At 44.7% G+C, this 19285-nt stretch overlaps 1 protein-coding gene across 6 annotated transcripts in view; it reads left to right on the forward strand.

The window, feature by feature from the left end:
- Positions 1–19285, forward strand: part of CLMN (calmin) — a 140287-nt gene that overhangs the window by 78095 nt on the left and 42907 nt on the right. For 4 of the 6 annotated variants that reach the window (XM_053282152.1, XM_053282123.1, XM_053282113.1 and 1 more), the window contains 2 exons: positions 16357–16418; positions 16601–16696. In XM_053282152.1, the coding sequence (XP_053138127.1) occupies positions 16661–16696 (36 nt within the window). In that variant the 5' untranslated portion in view covers positions 16357–16418; positions 16601–16660. Of the gene's footprint in view, positions 1–5797; positions 5962–16356; positions 16419–16600; positions 16697–19285 lie in introns of those variants that run through there. The other 2 variants (XM_053282142.1, XM_053282133.1) reach the window with 2 other exon arrangements.

Below are 19285 nucleotides of genomic sequence, written 5' to 3' on the forward strand. Positions count from 1 at the left end.
GTGCAGGCTCTGGCAGAGTTTCCTCATATCTTGGTAATATGTTGGGTAAAAGTGCTGGGTAGAATGATGCTGTTGGAGCTTGTGCCCGCCTTGCACTTTATCACTTCCCCTCCTCCAATCTTGCTTTTAACTTGCATATGTCTAGATATTGAGAGAGCACCCAGCTCATGAAGCTGGTTAATGGTTGTGAGAACAGCCCTATAGAGTGACCCAGTCTTCCATTCACCTTTGCACTTTGACAGATATGGATGCCGACAAATCAACCACCAGGCCAAATCTTGCCTGTCTCTGCAAGCTCCAGGCAGAGCATCTAGTTTATTTTTAAAAGCAGTGTATGAAAGTACATGCACTAAGGAGTGCATTCATCATCTTTAATAATTAAAAAAGAAGCAAATCTTTGAAGGCGCGTGTGACCAATCGCACTGTGCTGCAACCAGCCCCGTGATCTTTTAAGTTTAACCGCTGCCACCAAGTAGACTTTTGGTTTACTTTGGCTGAGTCTACAAGACCCTTCCAAACATCTGTTACATTTTTTAAAACTTTGGTAGAGTGGTAAGGGCATTAGGCATGGGGAGGAGAAAACAGAAGCTACATATTTTTTCTTTAAAGATAAACAAGTAATTTTACTTTGCAATTAGTTTGCTTTAAACCAATAGTTACTTTAAAGGTTTAGTACAAAAAACCATCAACCAAAAGAGCATAAGGAAGAAACGAAATGTGATCAAAATGCATCCAAGTGACCTGACTTGCATTGTGCCCTAACTTCGTGTCTCTTGCAATCACTTCAGCCTTTCAGCAACCCCTGCCTTTCCCCGTTCAGCCTTAGGTCCTGTTCTTTTTCACAGTTCTGAGATACAGCCTAGACTGCTGCTTTTTGTCGGTGAGCGTTTTCAGCTCTCCATAGAGATTTCACTCTCTGCCAGTGCCAGTGACCTCTTAGTGCTTTTTAGCTCTAGTTCTGATCCTCTCTCAGACTCTGCCAGAAATTCTTCAGTTCTGTATTTCTTGAACTCCTTCTCCAGTTTTCTTCAGGACTCTTGGCTTACACTGCGACTCTTCAGCTTTGCACTTCACTTCTCCAAACAGTACTAAAACTGCTGAAAGCAGCTTCCTGTAGAAACACAAACGTCCCTCCTATTTTTTTCAAAATACACGGAGGCTCTCCACATGAGCAGGGTGGAGAGCCTAACCGGGCAGAGAGCCGTCCCTGGGCCGCCGGATCGGCTGCCCTCATGATTACCGGCTTCGTCACGGAGCTAGTAGGGGTGGCGGGGATAAGGGGCCGCCCAGCCCCCGAAAGTTCCAGGATGCCCCGCACAAGTGCGTGGGGCATCCTGGTGAGACCCCCGAGGTCAAGAGGATTGTTTTAGCCACCCGGCAGGGGTCTCCTCAAGAGTCGTCACAATGCAGAGCCTCACTGCGGTGTTGCGCTGCAGCGTCTCACGTTCGGGTAAACGGGGTTAGTGGAGCGCATGGCTCCCATTGCAGCGCACGACTGGGAGAAAATGGGCTAGGCTCCCTTAGCCCGATTTCTCCTGGTTGTGGGGATAGCCTCACTATCAGCATAACTCAATTTCCCTCCATTTTTCAAACCATGACCAAAGTCAAACCTCCATTTCCCTCCAAAATCAAACCAGTACATCTCATCACGCTCAAAAAAGAAACTGCTGAACAGAAACGATGAACATTTGACCCTGTACAGCTTTCTTAATACAATGAATAGCAAATAAATTTGCAATATAAAGAGGTCATTCACACAATCAAAAACTGGGTTCGACCTGGGATTGGGAGCTGTGTGTGCTGCAAGTTTTCGGTTGTGTGAAAGCAAGGTAAGAGGAAAACCTGGATAGAAGGGATTGTATGGAAGCAAGGTAGGAGTTTTCTCCTACCTTGCTTCCACGCTTCTATCCAGGCTTTCCTCTTACCTTGCTTCCACACAACCGAAAACTGGGAGCACAAACAGCTCCCAATCCCAGGTCAAAAGTGATTTCTCAGTAGCCTCAGTTGGGGATGGGGAGAAGTCAGCTACTTAGTGCCATTCACGGCCAATCTACTTCAGACTTGCAAAACTAGTTTTCTTTCCCCTCGAAAGGAAAGGTATGTCTGGATTGAACATAGTGAGGAGTGAATTGGCTTGGACACATTTCTTCTCTTCAGTTGGGCTCACTGTCCAAAAAATATTAATAAAATAGTTTCTTTCTTTACCCAAAATTATTCTCCATGTAGCTACACTACTGTTCAGGAGGTCACTTTGTTCTTCTGGGATGGAAGAAAGAGCAAGACCGCTGAGGTGAAAAGGTTGAGTGTGTCTTGTTCCTCTCATCCATCAGAATACTTAAGATCAAAGGAAGCATCCTCCTCTTTAAGGCATTCCTAACTTTGCCTACTAAGGTTTGAAGATTCTTGATCAGGGTTCTCCCCCGCCCCCAACAAGATATACTCCTGCTTTTAATCTAGTGACTGGTCCAGAAGTTTCTGGATGGATTTAGTTTTGTTAAGCAGACATATTTAACTGATAAAGGAGGATAGCAGCAGCTGTTAACTTGGCTAGATCTACAAATCTGCTTCATTAGCAACCAGTGAAGAACATAAAAGTGTTTCATGGGTTAGCTAAAATGTGATTCATGGGTTATGTTTGGAAAGAGATTGAAGCACTCTGTACACTATTGCAGCATCCTTCACAAATGTGTTTTCTCTTTGACTCTAAGGGATGGAGCCTACAGAGGCCAAAACTGGCATATTGTGGTACAAACAGCATTAAATCTGTTAGTCTTTAAGACACTTTCGTTTTAGCTCTGTAATTCATTCTGTAGCTGAGTGAAGAAGTATATTCCAGTAGTCAGATCAGGAGGTGGGGTGAGGGGTGTGTGTGTGTTTGAACTCTTCTCAAGCCCCTCTTGGGGTGGAAGCTTAGCTATGTTGACCTGCTCGCTGATTGGTTTGTCTTAATGATAGCATTGAGACCTTACTCTTTGATTTTGAACCATCCTGGTCATTGCTAACCTGTGCTGCTCCTGCATTTCACTTCATTTCTCGTTTCTTAACATTAGAACATAAAAAGAGTCCTGATGTATTGGACTGAAGGTCTATCTCATCTGGCCTTCTGTTTCACACACTGACCATCTGGATGACTCTAGGAAGTCCACAAGCAGGCCTTGAAGGCAATAGCCCTCCCTTGCAATTGGAAATGGTGGCTTATATGATGCACAGTCTTACCTCGACAGAAAGGACCCATCGGGGCTTTTGCGCAACTTCAAAGGCAGTCCCGAAGCTGTAGCACAACAAGGCTGCTGCGAAATGCCTACACACTGCTCCCAGGCAGCCGCTCAGCACTCCTGTTGATTCCACTGCTTCCCAGAAGTGGTTTCTAGACACTCCCATTGTGTTACACCATCGGGGCTGCCTTTTAAGTTGCACAGAATCCCCAGTGAGTCTATTCTGCTGAGGTAAGGCTGCACATCATGTGAGCTGGTATCCAGTGGCATTTTGCCTAGGAATCTGGAGATTCCATATAGCCTTGGGGTTCTCAGTCTAGGATCGCCAGATGTTGTCAGACAACAGCTCCCATCAACCACATCTACAATGACCAAAGTCCACTTAATTTCATTGCAGTTAACTGCTTTGCATGACCCTTGTTTCTAGTATTACAAAGGGGGAAAATGTTGCTTTTTATATGCTTCCTTTGATTGATTGATTGATTAAATGCCATCAAGTTGGTGTTGACTCTTAGCGACCACATAGATAACTCCTTTACACCATGCTTAATTTTAGAAACCTCTTATCACATCCCGGGGCGATTCTCACGATCAACAAAAATCGGGCTAGGCTTTCCTAGCCCGATTTTTGTTGATCGTAAGAACCACCAGGCTCGCAGCCGAGCCCGGTGGTTCTTGAGCAGGTAACCCGCTCGAGAACCCCTCATAAAAAGCAGGTTTGCGGAGCGAGCGCTCCAGCAAACCTGCTTTTTAGGATCGTGAGTAGCCACGGTGTGGCTTCACGCCACGGCTACTCGCGAGTAGACCCCCGACCGGGAGGCAAAAAGCCGCCTCCCGGCTCCGGGGGTCTCCGTAATATGCCCTTCACACTCGCGCAGGCTTGCGGGGGCCGTGTGGCCTCCACTCCCCCCACTCCCCGCCGGCTCCGTCATGGAGCCGGCCATCGTGTGGGCGGCTGATCCAGCCGCCCAGGGCTCCCTTCCCGCTTACTGCCCCAAACCGGGTCTCACTGATCATGAGACCCGGTCCCCCCTCTTAGCCAACATTTTTCTAAATTAAAAAGGCACAGGCACGTTAGCTTTTTCCTCGTCTTTCTTCATATTTAACTGTTGACCAGGAATGGGTGATCACCTGTTTGATCACCCCCAAAATCAATTTGGTCCCTGAAGTGTTCAAGACAAACATTGAAGAACTTTGATAGGTGCCTTGATTGATTCACTTGAACATGTAAGCAGCTCAGTTCTCCTGGCTTCCTCTGCTCGCGTCCTGTCATTCCTCCACCCCAAAGCAGAGGCAACATGGACGGCAGGGGTAACAGACCTGCATGGGTATGCTTGGGAAGGCAGGGGTTACAGACCAAGGACAATAGAAGAGCAGGACAGGTGGTGGAAGGCAGAAATGTCATTCCCATCAAAGATCATGGGGCTTGCAAATCTGTGATCACCAACTGCAAATGGCAACTTGGCAAAGCCTAGGAGAATCCCCATGAGGCCTCTCCCCAGTTGCATGAAGCGGTCATCCATTTACAGTTGGGCTTGCAGGAACATGTGAACCACCCCTTGCAAATGGTGGGTACCGGGTATGAGCTGTGAACCCATTATGAGCCAAACAAGCCCAAATGCTCAGAGCATATTACGCCTATTCTGAAAGAGCTGCACTGGTTGCCAATTTGTTTCCGGATCCAATTCAAGGTGCTGCTGGTTATTACCTTTAAAGCCCTTAGCGGTTTGGGCCTTGGATACCTGATGGACTGCCTGCTCCCAAGGGCTTCTGCCCACCCAACGAGATCGTCAGATGGGCCTTTGCTATGTGTGCCAACATAGAGAGAGGCTAAATTGTTGTGTGCATGAGACAGGGCCTTCTCTGCTGTTGTCCTCAGACTCTAGAATGCTCTCCCAGTGAATGTCCGCACTTTGACATTTGTGGCTGTTTTTAAAAAACAACTAAAGACCCTTTTATTTGTTCAGGTTTTACCCCTTAGAGGCTTCCAGATCTCTCAGCTCTCCTGCTTCTGGTTTGCCTTTTTTATGGTGGTGTTTTTTGGGTCTTTTATGATTTTTACTGTTTCTCTGATTGTAAGGTTTTAATGCAACTTGTATGGATTTTTTTTTTTTGGTATTTTAACTTCTGTAAACTGCCTTGAGATGCATAATGAAAGGCAGTATAAAAACGGAATGATAAACAAATAAAATGGGACTTTGCCCTCTCGAATTGGGGCACCCTCTTCAAGCGGGAGGAGTTCACATCTTCTCCTCTCAAATGCTAACTGCCCAGAGACATAAGTTTTGGGCTGTATAAAAATACGTAAATAAATAAAATAAAATAAATACTCCATTGATCCCATGCTCTGATTCTGAAGTACCTATTTAACCCATTCCTCATCCTTACATTGCTGCCAAGGACTGGTTCACGTGATCTCTGTATGTTGTGTACTCGTGTGAAAATGGTTTTACATTTGTTTCAAACAGGGTTATGTTCTGTTGTCATCTCAGTTTGAACCATGACATAGAAACCTGTCAAGTGGCTATTGTTGGGGCATGCCAAGACTCTAGAATGTCCATGACCCATTGTTACTTGGCTGAGTTTTCTCACGGTGTTCTGGAGTCTGAGTGCACAGAGGGGGAATTACAGTGATTGGCCTTCACCTGCCAATTCAAACTAATGGATTGAGAGCAGTAGTTAAACCCAGTTTGAAACGGCCTCAGATAAAGGTAGTGTGAATCAGCTGTAATGAATCTACTGACAGGTGGGCTGGCCCTGTAGGCACACGGTGAACCTATTTATGCTCTGCTATTGCCTGTTGAATCAAACTGTGTTGTGTTGACTAAATCAAGGCTGTCTTTGTGGGGGTGCATCTTCTCTGCAAGTCTGTGAATTTCCAAACAGAATTGAAAATGCTCTGATGTACTTCTAACACAGGGCTTGATAAATCCCAGGTGCCTAGGAGCCTTGGCACCTAGAAATTTAATTGTGGTGTCTGGATTAGCATATTCGGAGGTAGAGTTATTTAATAAAATCTTTATTTTCCCCAGGCAGCCGTTTCTCTTCTAAAAAGCTATTCACATGAATAGCCCAGCCCACTTTCGTGCAGTCATGAGAACCTTCGAGCCCAGTGGTTTTCTGCCGGCTAGCCCGGTGAATAACCCCTAATAACCCCTACCCCTAAATGAGATGTGTTTGTGTGTTTATTTATGTATGTATTTATTTAGCATATTTTCATACCGCCCTAACCCAAGGTCTCAGGCCAGTTCACAACAAATACTAAAAACAGTTTTTAGTTTTTGCGAGCGCTCCATTAACCTCATCCTTTTGATCGTATGTCGGCTGCGGCTGACACACTCGGGGAGGGGGGATCCCGGGAAGGCACCGCACACTTGCATGGTGCCTTCCTGGGTGCCGTGCGGCAGCGCTCCCCTTCCTCTAAGTATGTTACTTGTAAAAGGGATTTTTAAAATCCCATTTCCCCACCACTACCATGATGTCTGTCACTAAGTCTAGTAATTCTGTCAAGTGTCAATTGCCTGGCTCCCAAACTTTGGAGCTGACTCCTAGATCCAAAGAAAGTTTGTCAAGGAGCCGGGTCTCACGATCAGTGAGACCCGGTTTTGGAATGTGCACGGGGAGAGTGGGCTAAGCACGCTCTTCCCGCACACGAGAGGGGAGGGAGCCCTGGGCAGCTGGATCAGCCGCCCACACGATTGCCGGCTCCATGACGGAGCTGGCGGGGGCTGGGGAGCTTGGTGGCCGCGCGGCCCCCGGAAGCTCCAGTATGCTCTGCGCGAGCGCACAGGGCATACTGGGGAGACCCCCAGAGCCAGGATGCCGCTTTTTGCCTCCCCTCCAGGGGTCTACTCATGATTAGCCACAGCTACTCATGATCGGAAATCCCGGGTTTGCGGAGCACTCGCTCCGCAAACCCAGGCTTTGGGGAGGGCTAAAAAAGTGGGCTAGCCTCTTGTAAGCCACCGGGCTCATCTGCGAGCCCGGTGGTTTACACGATCAGCAAAAATCGGACTAGGCTCTCCTAGCCCGATTTTTGCTGATCATGAGAATAGCCCCAAGGCCTGTTTGAACAGTGCCATGGGGAGCATGCTGGGGTCTAGAGTTCTTGGGTTTTGCCAAGGCCCTCTTGGCAAACAATCTCTCCTATTTGGTTATTAGTAGACAAGTAATAAATTGGACTTGAGAATCCACCATAACCAAGACATGGTGTGACACACACCATGTGAACTGTAGCTGGGCAGCTCAGTGGTCAGAATTCTGGAAGTGTCTCTCTAGAAAGCTAACTCAGGAGGAAGGCTTTGGAGCTGTTTGGCTTGATGTCATTCTGAGAGAGGAGATTATGCTGACCTATGGGATCACCTCTCATTATCCCACACAATTCTCTGAACAGTTGAGAAGCAGGAGAAACGCACTGAGTGAAGTATCAAGAAGCAAGACTCGGGTCAGGGCTCAGCATTGAAGAATGTTTACTGGAGCCTGAATACTGGCAGGGGGCTGATCAGATTTGGCCACCGATACTGGACCTATTATATTTAAGTCATTCACACAACCAGAAACTGTTTTCTACCAGGATTTGGGAGCTGTGTGTGCTCCCAATCTTCAGTTCTGTAGAAGCAAGGAAGGAGGAAAACCTGGGTTGCTTTTCCTCCTATCTTACTTCCACGCAAATGAAAACTGGGAGCACACACAGCTCCCAAACCCGGGTAGAACACAGTTTTTGATTGTTTGAATGTCCTCATTGAGTAGCAAAAAAGATGACTATTGGGAAATATGAAGCGGTGCAAGACTCCCCTCTCCTATTGTTGGGAATTCTCTCTGGTAGAGAAACCCTTTTTTCAATTACAGCAGAGTGCACAGAGGCACAACACAGCGGATTTAGTTAGGCATGTGTGTATGCTGAGAATAAAGTAACTTGGAGCCAGTTCATAGTTTCAAATCAATATAAATTGTATTTATTAGAGAACTCCATTCTAGATAGGAAAGTGAGGAGTTAGGCTCTCTAATCTAGCTGGCTAGCTGGATGCAGATGGATTCTGCATCTTCTCTGCACACATGGTGCAGGGAGAGCAGCTTGCTTGCATGTTGCAAGGTAGAAGGAATAGGAAGAGAAGAGAGAGAGGAAGGAAGTTAGTCCCTAAGAGTAGCAATCTACATTCCAAAGGGATAGTGTCAGAGCAGTAGAGAAGGTATGACCAATGTCTTGATCCTCTAGCTCTCTAACTCACTAGTCTGTCCTCCACTGTCTTTGAGACAAGAGACAGCACAAAGTCTTTCACTTCCAACACCTATAACCCTCCGCCTCCCATCTGTTGCTGCCCCAGAGTCTGGGGCCACCCATACTCTGAACCTGACAAGGCCTCCTTGAGGGAGGAGGAAGAACAAACTGTTGTCTTTGCTGCCTTTCCCCTTGACTAATGGGCCTTCTTCCCAGAGTCTTTTGCATTATCTCAACGGGAGACAGTTCCTTCACCAACAAAGGGGGCAGAAGGAAGCCATGGCATTGCAGGAGACTCAGCAGGCTGATTCCTTGTCCCAGCATTCCCTGTATGGCCTCTGGGGGCTCTGCCAGGGCCCAACCCCAATGCCAGCCTTTATCATGGCACCATGAGGAAAGGCAGGTTTGCCCAGTGGACATTCCTCATCTTGAGTTTCTGTTGTCTTTTATGGAACCTGAAACTTATAAAAGTTAAACCAAAACCAGACCACTCTGCTTCTACTGTTTATATATTATTAAATTCGCCTAGAGAGCATGACTACTTTCTGGCATGGTGCCATGGATTTGGGAACAGACTGGCCATATGATGTCTGCAATTATAATATTTATAATCTTGTTACTACTCTCTAGATGCCCAGAAAACTCCAACACAGATTCAGTAAACTGTATATGTGGGGGTAGAAAAGTTGGACTGAACTGATTTTCCTTGCAGAACCTTTTCACGAGGATAGATGCAAAGAAAACATGTTCTGTGGGGTTTCTGGAAACTGTATAACATTTATAGAGTCTGTATGAGCCTTGCAAACTAGTATGGCTTATAGTGGGAGACCTACAAAAGAGATGGTGGGGGGGAGCGGGCAGTGATGTGTGGAAGAAGTGAATCCTCCATATGAACTCGCATATCAACATTAGATCATCTGCTGCTGCCCTTTTCTGACACTGCCATCTTTTGAGGTTAGGTGGCCAGCCATAGAGAGAGACCCATTGGGGTGTTCTGGTTGTGGAACTCTCTCGCTAGATGTGTTTCCCCAGCACCATCATAGCTGGCTGAAGCATTCTGTGATTGTTTTACACGTCTGTTTCTGAGTTTTTATTGAACTCTTATTTTAGGGGTTTTATTGAACTCTTATTATAGGGGTTTTATTGGTTTTGTAAACCACCTTGAAGGCTTTTTGAAGTGGGATGGCAGGGTAGAAGTATTTAAAATGTTAACCATTTTGTTTAAAAAAAATCTATGGATGTAGCATTTTTAGCCTAATTTTTTTTTAAAGGAAAGTAAACTTCTAATATCACCTGGCATATTTTGTGTGTGTGTCCCCATCAACCACAATGCCTGGACCAATGTGAACCAAATTGGGTACAGTTGTAGAGATACATAGGGACCTCAGTGGCATAGTTTGATGATGTCATCCACCCCAATTCAAGATAGCAGACGTGTGAATGTTTGAGGTGCAAGTGGACTAACTTGTGAGGATGGTAATGATCAATTAAGATTATAGTGAAAGTAGGCAGATTAGTTCTTACCAGAACAACTTGTTTCAAACTTGGGCTTGCTGCAGAATGGACTCTTGCATTGGATAGATATTGAAGAATATGCATTTCTCTATGCTGAGGGCCATCGCTCACTCATCCCACCCCCTCCCCAGAGAGAAATACAGATTGACAAATATCACCCCTCCCGCATAGTGCATGCTTGCATGTTCACTGCATCAGCACTACTTTATTCTGGATGTCAGCCACTTTTTAACTGCTACTGGTTGATTGATTAAGTGCCGTCAAGTCAGTGTCGACTCTTAGTGATCACATAGATAGATTCTTTCCAGGATGATCTGTCTTCAACTTGGCCTTTAAGGTCTCTCAGTGGTGCATTCATTGCTGTCGTAATGGAGTCCTTTCACCTTGCTGCTGGTCGACCTCTTCTTCTCTTTCCTTCAACTTTCCCCAGCATTATAGACTTCTCAAGGGAGCTGGGTCTTCACATAAGGTGTTCGAAGTATGATATTTGAGCCTGGTCATGTGTGCCTCGAGTGAAATTTCTGGATTGATTTGTTCTATGATCCATTTGTTTGTTTTCCTGGCTGTCTATCGTATCCTCAAAAGTCTTCTCCAGCACCAAAGTTCAAAAGCGTCAGTGCTTTTTCTATCTTGCTTCTTCAAAGTCCAGCTTTCGCATCCATAGAGTGTCACGGGGAAAACCATTGTCCGAACGATTCTAATCTTTGTAGGTGTAGACACGTCACGACATCTAAATATCCTTTCCAAGGCCTTCATTGAAACCTTACCAAGTGCTAGTGTGTGGTGTATTTCTTGACTGCTTAATCCTTTACTGTTGATGGTCAATCCTAAAAGGCAGAAGTTATCCACCACTTCAATGTCTTCATTATCAATTCTGAGGCTGTACCCATTGTCATTAGTTTAGTCTTCTTTACATTTAATTGTAGTCCATATTTTTCACTGTGCTCCTTGACTTTCATTACTAAAGCTTGCTGATCACCCGCATTCTCAGCTATCAGAATGGTGTCATCAGCGTAGCTCAGGACAGTTATTGATGTTTCTTCCTCCAGCTTTAAAACCACGCTCATCTTCTTCCAATCCAGATTCTCTCAGTATATGTTCAGAATATAAATTGAATAAAGAAGGAGAAAGTATACAGCCTTGTCTTACTCCTTTGCTGATCTGGAATCAGTCTGTTTCACCATGTTCTGTCAGGACTGTGGCTTCCTGTTCTGTGTATAGGTTTCTCATGAGAACAATGAGATGTTCTGGGACGCCCATTTTCCTAAGGATATTCCGCAACTTGATATGGTCGATGCAATCGAAGGCTTTTCTGTAGTCAATAAAGCACATATTGACTTCTTTCTGGTATTTGGCTTTATCAATTATCCAGCATGCATCAGCTATGATGTCTCCTGTTCCTTGGCCTTTTCTGAAACAAGCTTGAACATCGAGCATTTCCCTTTCCAAGTAGGGCTCTAATCTGCGTTAGATGATCCTGAGCATTATTTTGCTAGCATGTGAAATTAAGGATATTGTGCGATGGTTTGCACAATCTGTTAAGTCTCCTTTCTTGGTATGGGTATGTAGACTGACCTCTTCCAGTCTTTTGGCCACTGTGTCATTCTCCAAATTTGCTGGCATAGTTTGGTTAGAGCTTTGACTGATTCTTCTTCTGTTGCCTGCCATATTTCTGTAGCTATCCCATCAATTTCTGTAGCCTTCCGACTTGGTAATGACTGGAGTGCTGATCTAACTAACTTCATCTTCCCGTACTAGAGGTTCTTGCAGAACATCAGAATATTTCAAGTCTTCCAGCCCATAAATGTGGCACCATGGTGGGCAGCGAAGGGCGGCAGGAGGTACCTTTTTAACAATCATTACCTGGATACTGTTCAGCCTCTGTGGGCCATGGCACCCCGCCCAGTATCACTCTGAGGCTGCCTTACCTATGGTGCTCTTCTGGCCTCTACACACATGCAGCAGCCATTTTCTGGCCTTTGCTGCTCGACCAGTTCTACTACTATTGCTGCTGCTACTACTACTAATAATAATAAATAATAAATAATATACTTCTCTTCAACCAAAGTTTACAAAGAAAAATAAATAATACATAAATAAAATGGCCCCCTCTCCCCAAAGATCAAAAAGCTCACAATCTAAAAGAAACATGGCAGATACCAGCAACAGCCACTGTAGGGATGCTGGGCTGGGGCTGGATAGGGCCAGTTGCTCTCCCGCTGCTAAATATAAGAGAATCACCATTTTAAAAGGTGTCTCTTTGCTCAGTTTGCAAATGGAATGTTCCAAGGATTTGTGTTCTGTTCTGAGCTCGGAACAGAGTATGCAAATGCTCTGTGCAGTTAACCTAGTACATATGGTTTTCTGAAGTGCTTCAGCTATGCTTTATGGTTTTCATCCTGATTGAATTACTCGATGGATGTTCTAATGAAATTAAGTAGTTTTTAGAGTAACTCCTGAGTAGTGCTATTGAGTAAGTCTAGATGTAAGCCTATATTTTTTAGGAGAATGTAATGTATGAAGCAACCTTTTCTCATAAGCAGCTGTATCTCGTTACCTCAGAACTCCTAAGCCACTCCAGAATAGGGATGTGCCCGAATCATTTTGGCGCCTCCTTACAGAGGTGCTAAAATGATTCAAGCTTGCAGCCAAATCATTTCTACAGAGGCAACCGGTAGCTTTAAAAGGAGGCATGGAGGTCTTACTTGCTCGCTGCTGCTGCACCACAGTGCTGTTGATTCCAAAAGGCTGCACCATGAGGCTGTGGTGCTGCTCCCAGCAGCCCACACACAGTGTTGGCACTCACGTGGCTGCCGCACTTGCATGCTTCATGCACATCCCTACTCCAGAAACGTTGGTATAGAAAAAATGTTTTCAAATGTATGTACAGGTGAAACTCGGAAAATTAGACTATCGTGCAAAAGTCCATTAATTTCAGTAATGCAAATTAAAAGGTGAAACTGATATATGAGACAGACGCATTGCATGCAAAGCAAGATAAGTCAAGCCTTAATTTGTTATAATTGTGATTATCATGGCGTACAGCTCATGAAAACCCCAAATCCACAATCTCAGAAAATTAGAATATTACATGGAACCAAGAAGACAAGGATTGAAGAATAGAACAATATCGGACCTCTGAAAAGTATAAGCATGCATATGTATTCAGTACTTGGTTTGGGCCCCTTTTGCAGCAATTACTGCCTCAATGCGGCGTGGCATGGATGCTATCAGCCTGTGGCACTGATGAGGTATTATGGAAGACCAGGATGCTTCATTAGCGGCCTTCAGCTCTTCTGCATTGTTTGGTCTCATGTCTCTCATCCTTCTCTTGACAATGCCCCATAGATTCTCTATGGGGTCAGGTCAGGCGAGTTTGCTGACCAATCAAGCACAGTACTCTGTATACTTTTCAGAGGTCCGATATTGTTCTATTCTTCAATCCTTGTCTTCTTGGTTCCATGTAATATTCTAATTTTCTGAGATTGTGGATTTGGGGTTTTCATGAGCTGTATGCCATGATCATCACAATTATAACAAATTAAGGCTTGACTTATCTCGCTTTGCATGTAATGCGTCTGACTCATATATCAGTTTCACCTTTTAATTTGCATTACTGAAATTAATGGACTTTTGCATGATATTCTAATTTTCCGAGTTTCACCTGTATATATTTGGGGAAAGCAGTAGACGTTAACAACTTGGTGGTCTTTTGGGTCCCCTCCGCGCTTAGGAACAGGGCTGCACAACTCTCATTCTCCCAGCTGTTGTTGGACTACAACTCCCATCATCCCCTGCCACAGCGCCCAATCAATAGGCAGGGATGATGGGAGTCCAACTACAGCCGGGAGAGCTGAAATTGTGCAGTCCTGCTTTAAAATATAAAGGACTTATTTTCTTTCTCCCCTTTCATAAACTCGGATTTCTATAGGAATAAGTAGGTCTTAAAGGCCTACATAATTGCCTGGCTCCTGTGGTTCCTGCCTGACAATTTGCTCCTGTAATTTAAAATAATGAAAATGACTGAGCAAAGTTCAGGTTGCTGAACTTTGAATCAAAGTGATCAAAAAGCACAATATTCATGTTTGGTTTAAAGAAGCTATTATTCCCCCACAAGAAAGTTAGCCTGTAAAAACAATATAGAATTATCCGAAACGCTGGACACAATCCAGACAAAGCTAAATAACTTTTATGCTTCGTTGACTTCAATGGGAGAGACTAAAGCAATGTTTCAGCCCTAAGCTTTAACAAAAATTAACTAGCATGAAACACTTAGAACAAAGTATGAGCAGTACAAAATGTTCATCACATTGAAAAATGGGTGCTCTTATACTTGTCCAACAATAAGCAACTATATGGATATATTGAGTTCTTCAAGAACACAATGTGAAATTAAAATAGTGTATCAATTAGGATCCCTTTGATTATTTTAAAGATGTATACTTCACCTTTTGATCAAATGATCTCTCAGGTGGTTTGCAAGGATTCAGACAATACCATAATAAAATGCAAAGCCATTTCCCATCAGCCAGCAGTGCTGCAGCAATGTGAAGTTAAGAGCGTTTTCCAACCTGGTTGCCTCCCTTTGCTGTCCTTACAGCAGAGGTGCACAACATAAATGTCCCAGTGGGCCAGAACCAACCATGAACTGATGCATGGGGGCCAAGGTCAATTTTCAGCACATTACTACTACTACTAATAATAATAATAATAATAATAGTAATAATAGTAACAATAATATATTTATATACCGCTCTTCAACCAAAGTTCTCAAAGCGGTTTACATAGAAAAATAAATAATACATAAATAAGACGTTTCCCTGTCCCCAAAGGGCAGTTTCCAGCCTCTATGATGCTGCAGGATACCTGGGGGCCCGTGAAAAAGTCTTTGCAGGCCAGATCTGGCCCCCAGGCCTTATGTTGTGGAGGCCTATCTTACAGGATCTTCAACAAGCCCAAAGGGAACAACTGCATTCCACACGTAGTCCCTGAAAGGTGCGCCCAAGGAGCTTCATACATAATTGTCCCTAGGAAATAGAGCTTCTTCTCACCTAGGGTAGATGGAACATTGTTATCTCAGAGAACATCTCTTTCCATATGAGCTCCCCAGCACCTAAGCTTTTCTGATGAGATCCTGCTCTGTCTTTTTGGAAGGCTTCCAGCCAGGGCAGGGACTTCTCTGTATCAGCCTTGTTGCTGTGGAATTCACCTCCAAAGGACTCATTCTAACTGCTCTCCGTTGGCCTTCGAAGGTGTATACTCTACAGATGTTTCTGATTTGTGAAATTCAGATCTGCCCGCTATTGAATTTGGTGGTTTTGTTTCTGGTCATGTCATCGGTTTATTTTAACTCAGGTTTGTTTGCTGTAAATGCTATGATGTCGATTTTTATGAAAAGCAGTATAAAATAATTGTCAATAAAAAATAAAATAATTTTAATTAAAGTACATTTTAATTTTTTTTAAAAAATGGCTCTAGGTCGTAGGCTGCTGGGAGAAATTTAGAGTGGATGGATGTGATGTTAAAACTATCTTATATTTATTTCTTTTGCCAGGTAAAGCATTTTGAGAACTTTTGTTGAGAAGTGGTATATTAAGAATAAAAGTCCACAGTGTTCTAGAGCAGTGTTTCTCAACGTTTTTTGAGTCATGGACCGGTACATTCTTCGTGCGCAGTTTCCTGGATGAGCAATTAGTAAAGCGGTCACCCCTCTCATCCCCAGGCACCCCTCCCCCAAAAAACCCCAATTTAGAGCTGGCTGGAGCTCTCCGGAGCTCATTTCCAGGGAGCCCTCACTGCTGGATAATGTTCATTTTGCTTCCTCGAAATGAATGTTACCCAGCTGTGAGGGCTGCCTATGTAGAAATGAGCTCCGAAGAACTTGCACAGGCTCAGTGGATCCTGGACCCCACCCCTCTGATCATGATATCACATGCAAGGGGTGGGGCCCAGGATCCATGGAGCCCAGGTGAGCTCTCCGGGGCTCATCTTTAGGCAGGCAGCTCTCACTGCTGGATAATGTTCATTTCGAGGAAGCAAAATGAACATTATCTAGCAGTGAGGGCTGCCTAGAAATGAGCTGTGGAGAGCTCCCACCGGCAGCTCCCACCGGCGGCTCCCACCGGCGCAAAATTGGTTTTTTGTGGGGGTGATTTTTATTAGTGATGCCTCACGGACTAGTACCCAACACCTCGCAGACTGGCACTGGTCCACAGACCGGCGGTTGAGAAACTCTGCTCTAGAGCTCCTGCTGCTCTCCTTATCTACCTTGTCTTTGGCAGGTTCAAGATGTGTATTCTGTGGAAGTGAAGCTTGATACCATTGCTTCTCCTTTTAGGGAGCTTTGCTTCTTTTCAATGCACTTTTCCTCTGCAAAGAACTTGAGCCACTTATTTCTTTCCTTTTCAGTGGAGAGGGAAAATGTGCAGAAAAGGACATTCACCCGGTGGATAAATCTCCATTTGGAAAAGGTAAGGATGCTAAACAGATCAGTTCACTCAAATATTATTAAATTTTTTTTAAAAAAAATTGGGTCCCTGGATGTAAAGTTTTTCTGTCTTTCTATTATTCTATCTTTATTACCAGATAATGCTATTAACGAATACCAAAGATTCCCTTGGTGTACTCCAATGCTGTTTCCCTTTCTTTACAGTGCAGCCCCCCTCTGGAAGTGAAAGATCTGCTGACTGATATCAAAGATGGCAAAATTCTGATGGCTTTACTGGAGGTTCTCTCAGGACAAAATCTGGTGTGTACTTTTAAAAACAAAAGCACTTCATAGAGTTGTCTGGATAGCTTTTCCCATTCTGAGGGCCACATCAGAAACTTGGCATGGCATTTCCATCCAGAAGTGCTCTTACTCCTGGACTTTGAGGCCAAAGTCCAGGGCCTCCACACAGTGTTCCCTCTAACAGGGATTTCCAGATGTTGACTAAAACTCCCAAAATCCCCAAGCAAAAGCCATTGCAGCTGGGGATTCTGGGAGTTGTGCTAAACAACAACTGGAAATCCCTGTTAGAGGGAACACTGCCTCCACACCCCCAGGGGGGGTGCCCAAATCTTTTTTAGTCTTTCCTGGGTGGTGTGGTTTGTGCCCTCAAGAACCTACATGTTAAAAAATGATGCTTAACTTGCAGCCGGGGGGGGTGGGGCAGGGGCAGGCAAAAGCTTTAGGTCCAGGCTCCAAAATTACCTAGGTGCACCTCTGTTTCCATCATGTGGCACATTCCACCCACCCCTCCTCCTTCCACCACCAGCAAACACAAACGGCATAGATTGCAGGTAGAGAAACTTGCTACATGATTGGCTTCAGTGTGTCCTGGTTTGTGGAACTGAGAAACGGTTACAAGGCCAAGAACTTCCTCATTCACCCAGCTTGATAGAAACCTCCCAGTTTGTAAAACCTCAGCTTGCTGTGACATGTCAGAAAACTGAGCTGTAGGCAGCAGTCAGCACAGGGCACAAGCCAGGACTGGAAACATCAGGAGCTTGGCGGGGGTTATACCAGCCAGGCAGTCAGGGGCTAGGAGGTTCAAGATAGAAGCCAGGTGTCAGAAACACATCAAAGGTCAAACTAGGTAATCATCAGGAGCCAGAAACTCTGCCAGGAACACAACAGGGTGAAACGAAAGAGCCAGAGCAGAACTGGCTATTGCTGCAAGGCCTGCCTCAGCCAGGAACTTCTTTATACTGTACTTTCTTCATCAGGGAGACGGCCAGTGAGTGATCCCTTAGGGCAGGGCTTCATAAGCCGTGGAGTTTGCTTGCAATATAGCAGGCTGCCACAAGGGGCAGGTCTGCTGAGCAGACAGGGCTACGGGTGTGCAAAAAGGTTCGACGTTGAACCGGTTCGACATCGAACCGGTTGGGTTCAATATCGAACCGGTTGGGTTCGGCAGTTCAGGGTCGAACTGAACTACCCCCTGTTCGGTCCAATCCCAGACCGAAGGGGGGTTCGTGGACCATTTTATTTTATATATATATAAATATATAAACACCTTATTCCTCCTCCTCGGGGGAGTTCCTGGAGGTGGGGGGGAGGGTCCTCAGAGGTTCCGCCCTCCACTCGCCAGCCCCTCATGCTCCCCTCGGCCGGTTCAGCCACTCTTTGGCTGGTTTTCAGCCTTCACCTAGTGGCCATTATGGAGGCTGTGCTCCTGCGTACTTGGCCTCTGCAAGGTCTGGGCCACACAGGAATTCCCCCAAAGGGAAATAAGGTTAAAAAAATTTTTTTTTAAACTAAAATGGTCTGCGAACCCCCCTGGACCGAACCAAGCCGGGGGGCAGGGTTCAAAGGGGTGCCAGACCGAATTGGCCCGGTCGGATTCGAGTCTGGTCCAGCCGGTTCCATGCACATCCCTATACAGGGCATGATAGGACATCTGCACTGGAAAAGTGGTTTCCTTACAAACTAGAACTGCAACCCAGGATAGTAGCTTGCAATCCTAGCTTGCAAGGAGTACTCAAAGCACAGTTTCCTAGTTTAGACCTGAAGGCAAATTTTGGCTTGAGAAATCAACAAGTCTTTAATGAACTCAGGCATATGAGGGGAGGAGAGGCCACTAGAGCTTGTCGGTTGGTCCCAATCCAAAAGCTTGCTGGACCAGCAATGTAATGTTTGAACCAGACGTTAGACTCCCAGCAGTATGTTGGTTCTGTATATGTGAATTGTCATTGGTAGAAGATTTCTGTTGTGACCTATTGCGCTGGCTAATCTATGTATAATTTAGACAGAAGTTTCTTACTGAAATATTAAATGGACTGATATAAGAGAATGAGAAAATACCATTTATTTTGAACAATGAGAATGTGTCATGTACAGAACATGTGTGCAGTGGCAGCCCAAAAACTGAGATGTGTGTGTGCTTCTCCATGTAAACCCTAGAGCTGTAATGTTTTGTTAGATGAATCAATGAAATGTTTTAAATCAATTAAAAAGGTTCCCCCAAATCAGGCAGCAGATTTGATAGATTTTTTTTAACATGCAGGTTTATCTAAAACTGCAGGTGGCAGGCACCATCGTAAACACATGCTCCCTTTTCTCTTTCTTAGGAGAGAGTGCTTCTCTTCTGTGGTAATTGCTGCTATGACACACATGTGCATCTTTTAAAACCAAGGAAAATATGTTCCTTGCTTCAGAACTATTGCTTCTGCCTATATGTCTATGTGTATACATTTCATCAACTAAAACTTACACCATTAATCACGATAAACTTTGTTTAATATAGTATATTGTAGAGGCCAAATTGAAAAATTCATTGCCCACATGTTGGAATTAAGTTGTATTATTACATGTTTTTTGTAGCATCCCATGTTGTAACAAAGTACTATTTCTGCT

This window comes from Hemicordylus capensis, chromosome 1 (genome assembly GCF_027244095.1).
Source record: "Hemicordylus capensis ecotype Gifberg chromosome 1, rHemCap1.1.pri, whole genome shotgun sequence".
NCBI classification, from domain to species: Eukaryota; Metazoa; Chordata; class Lepidosauria; order Squamata; family Cordylidae; genus Hemicordylus; species Hemicordylus capensis.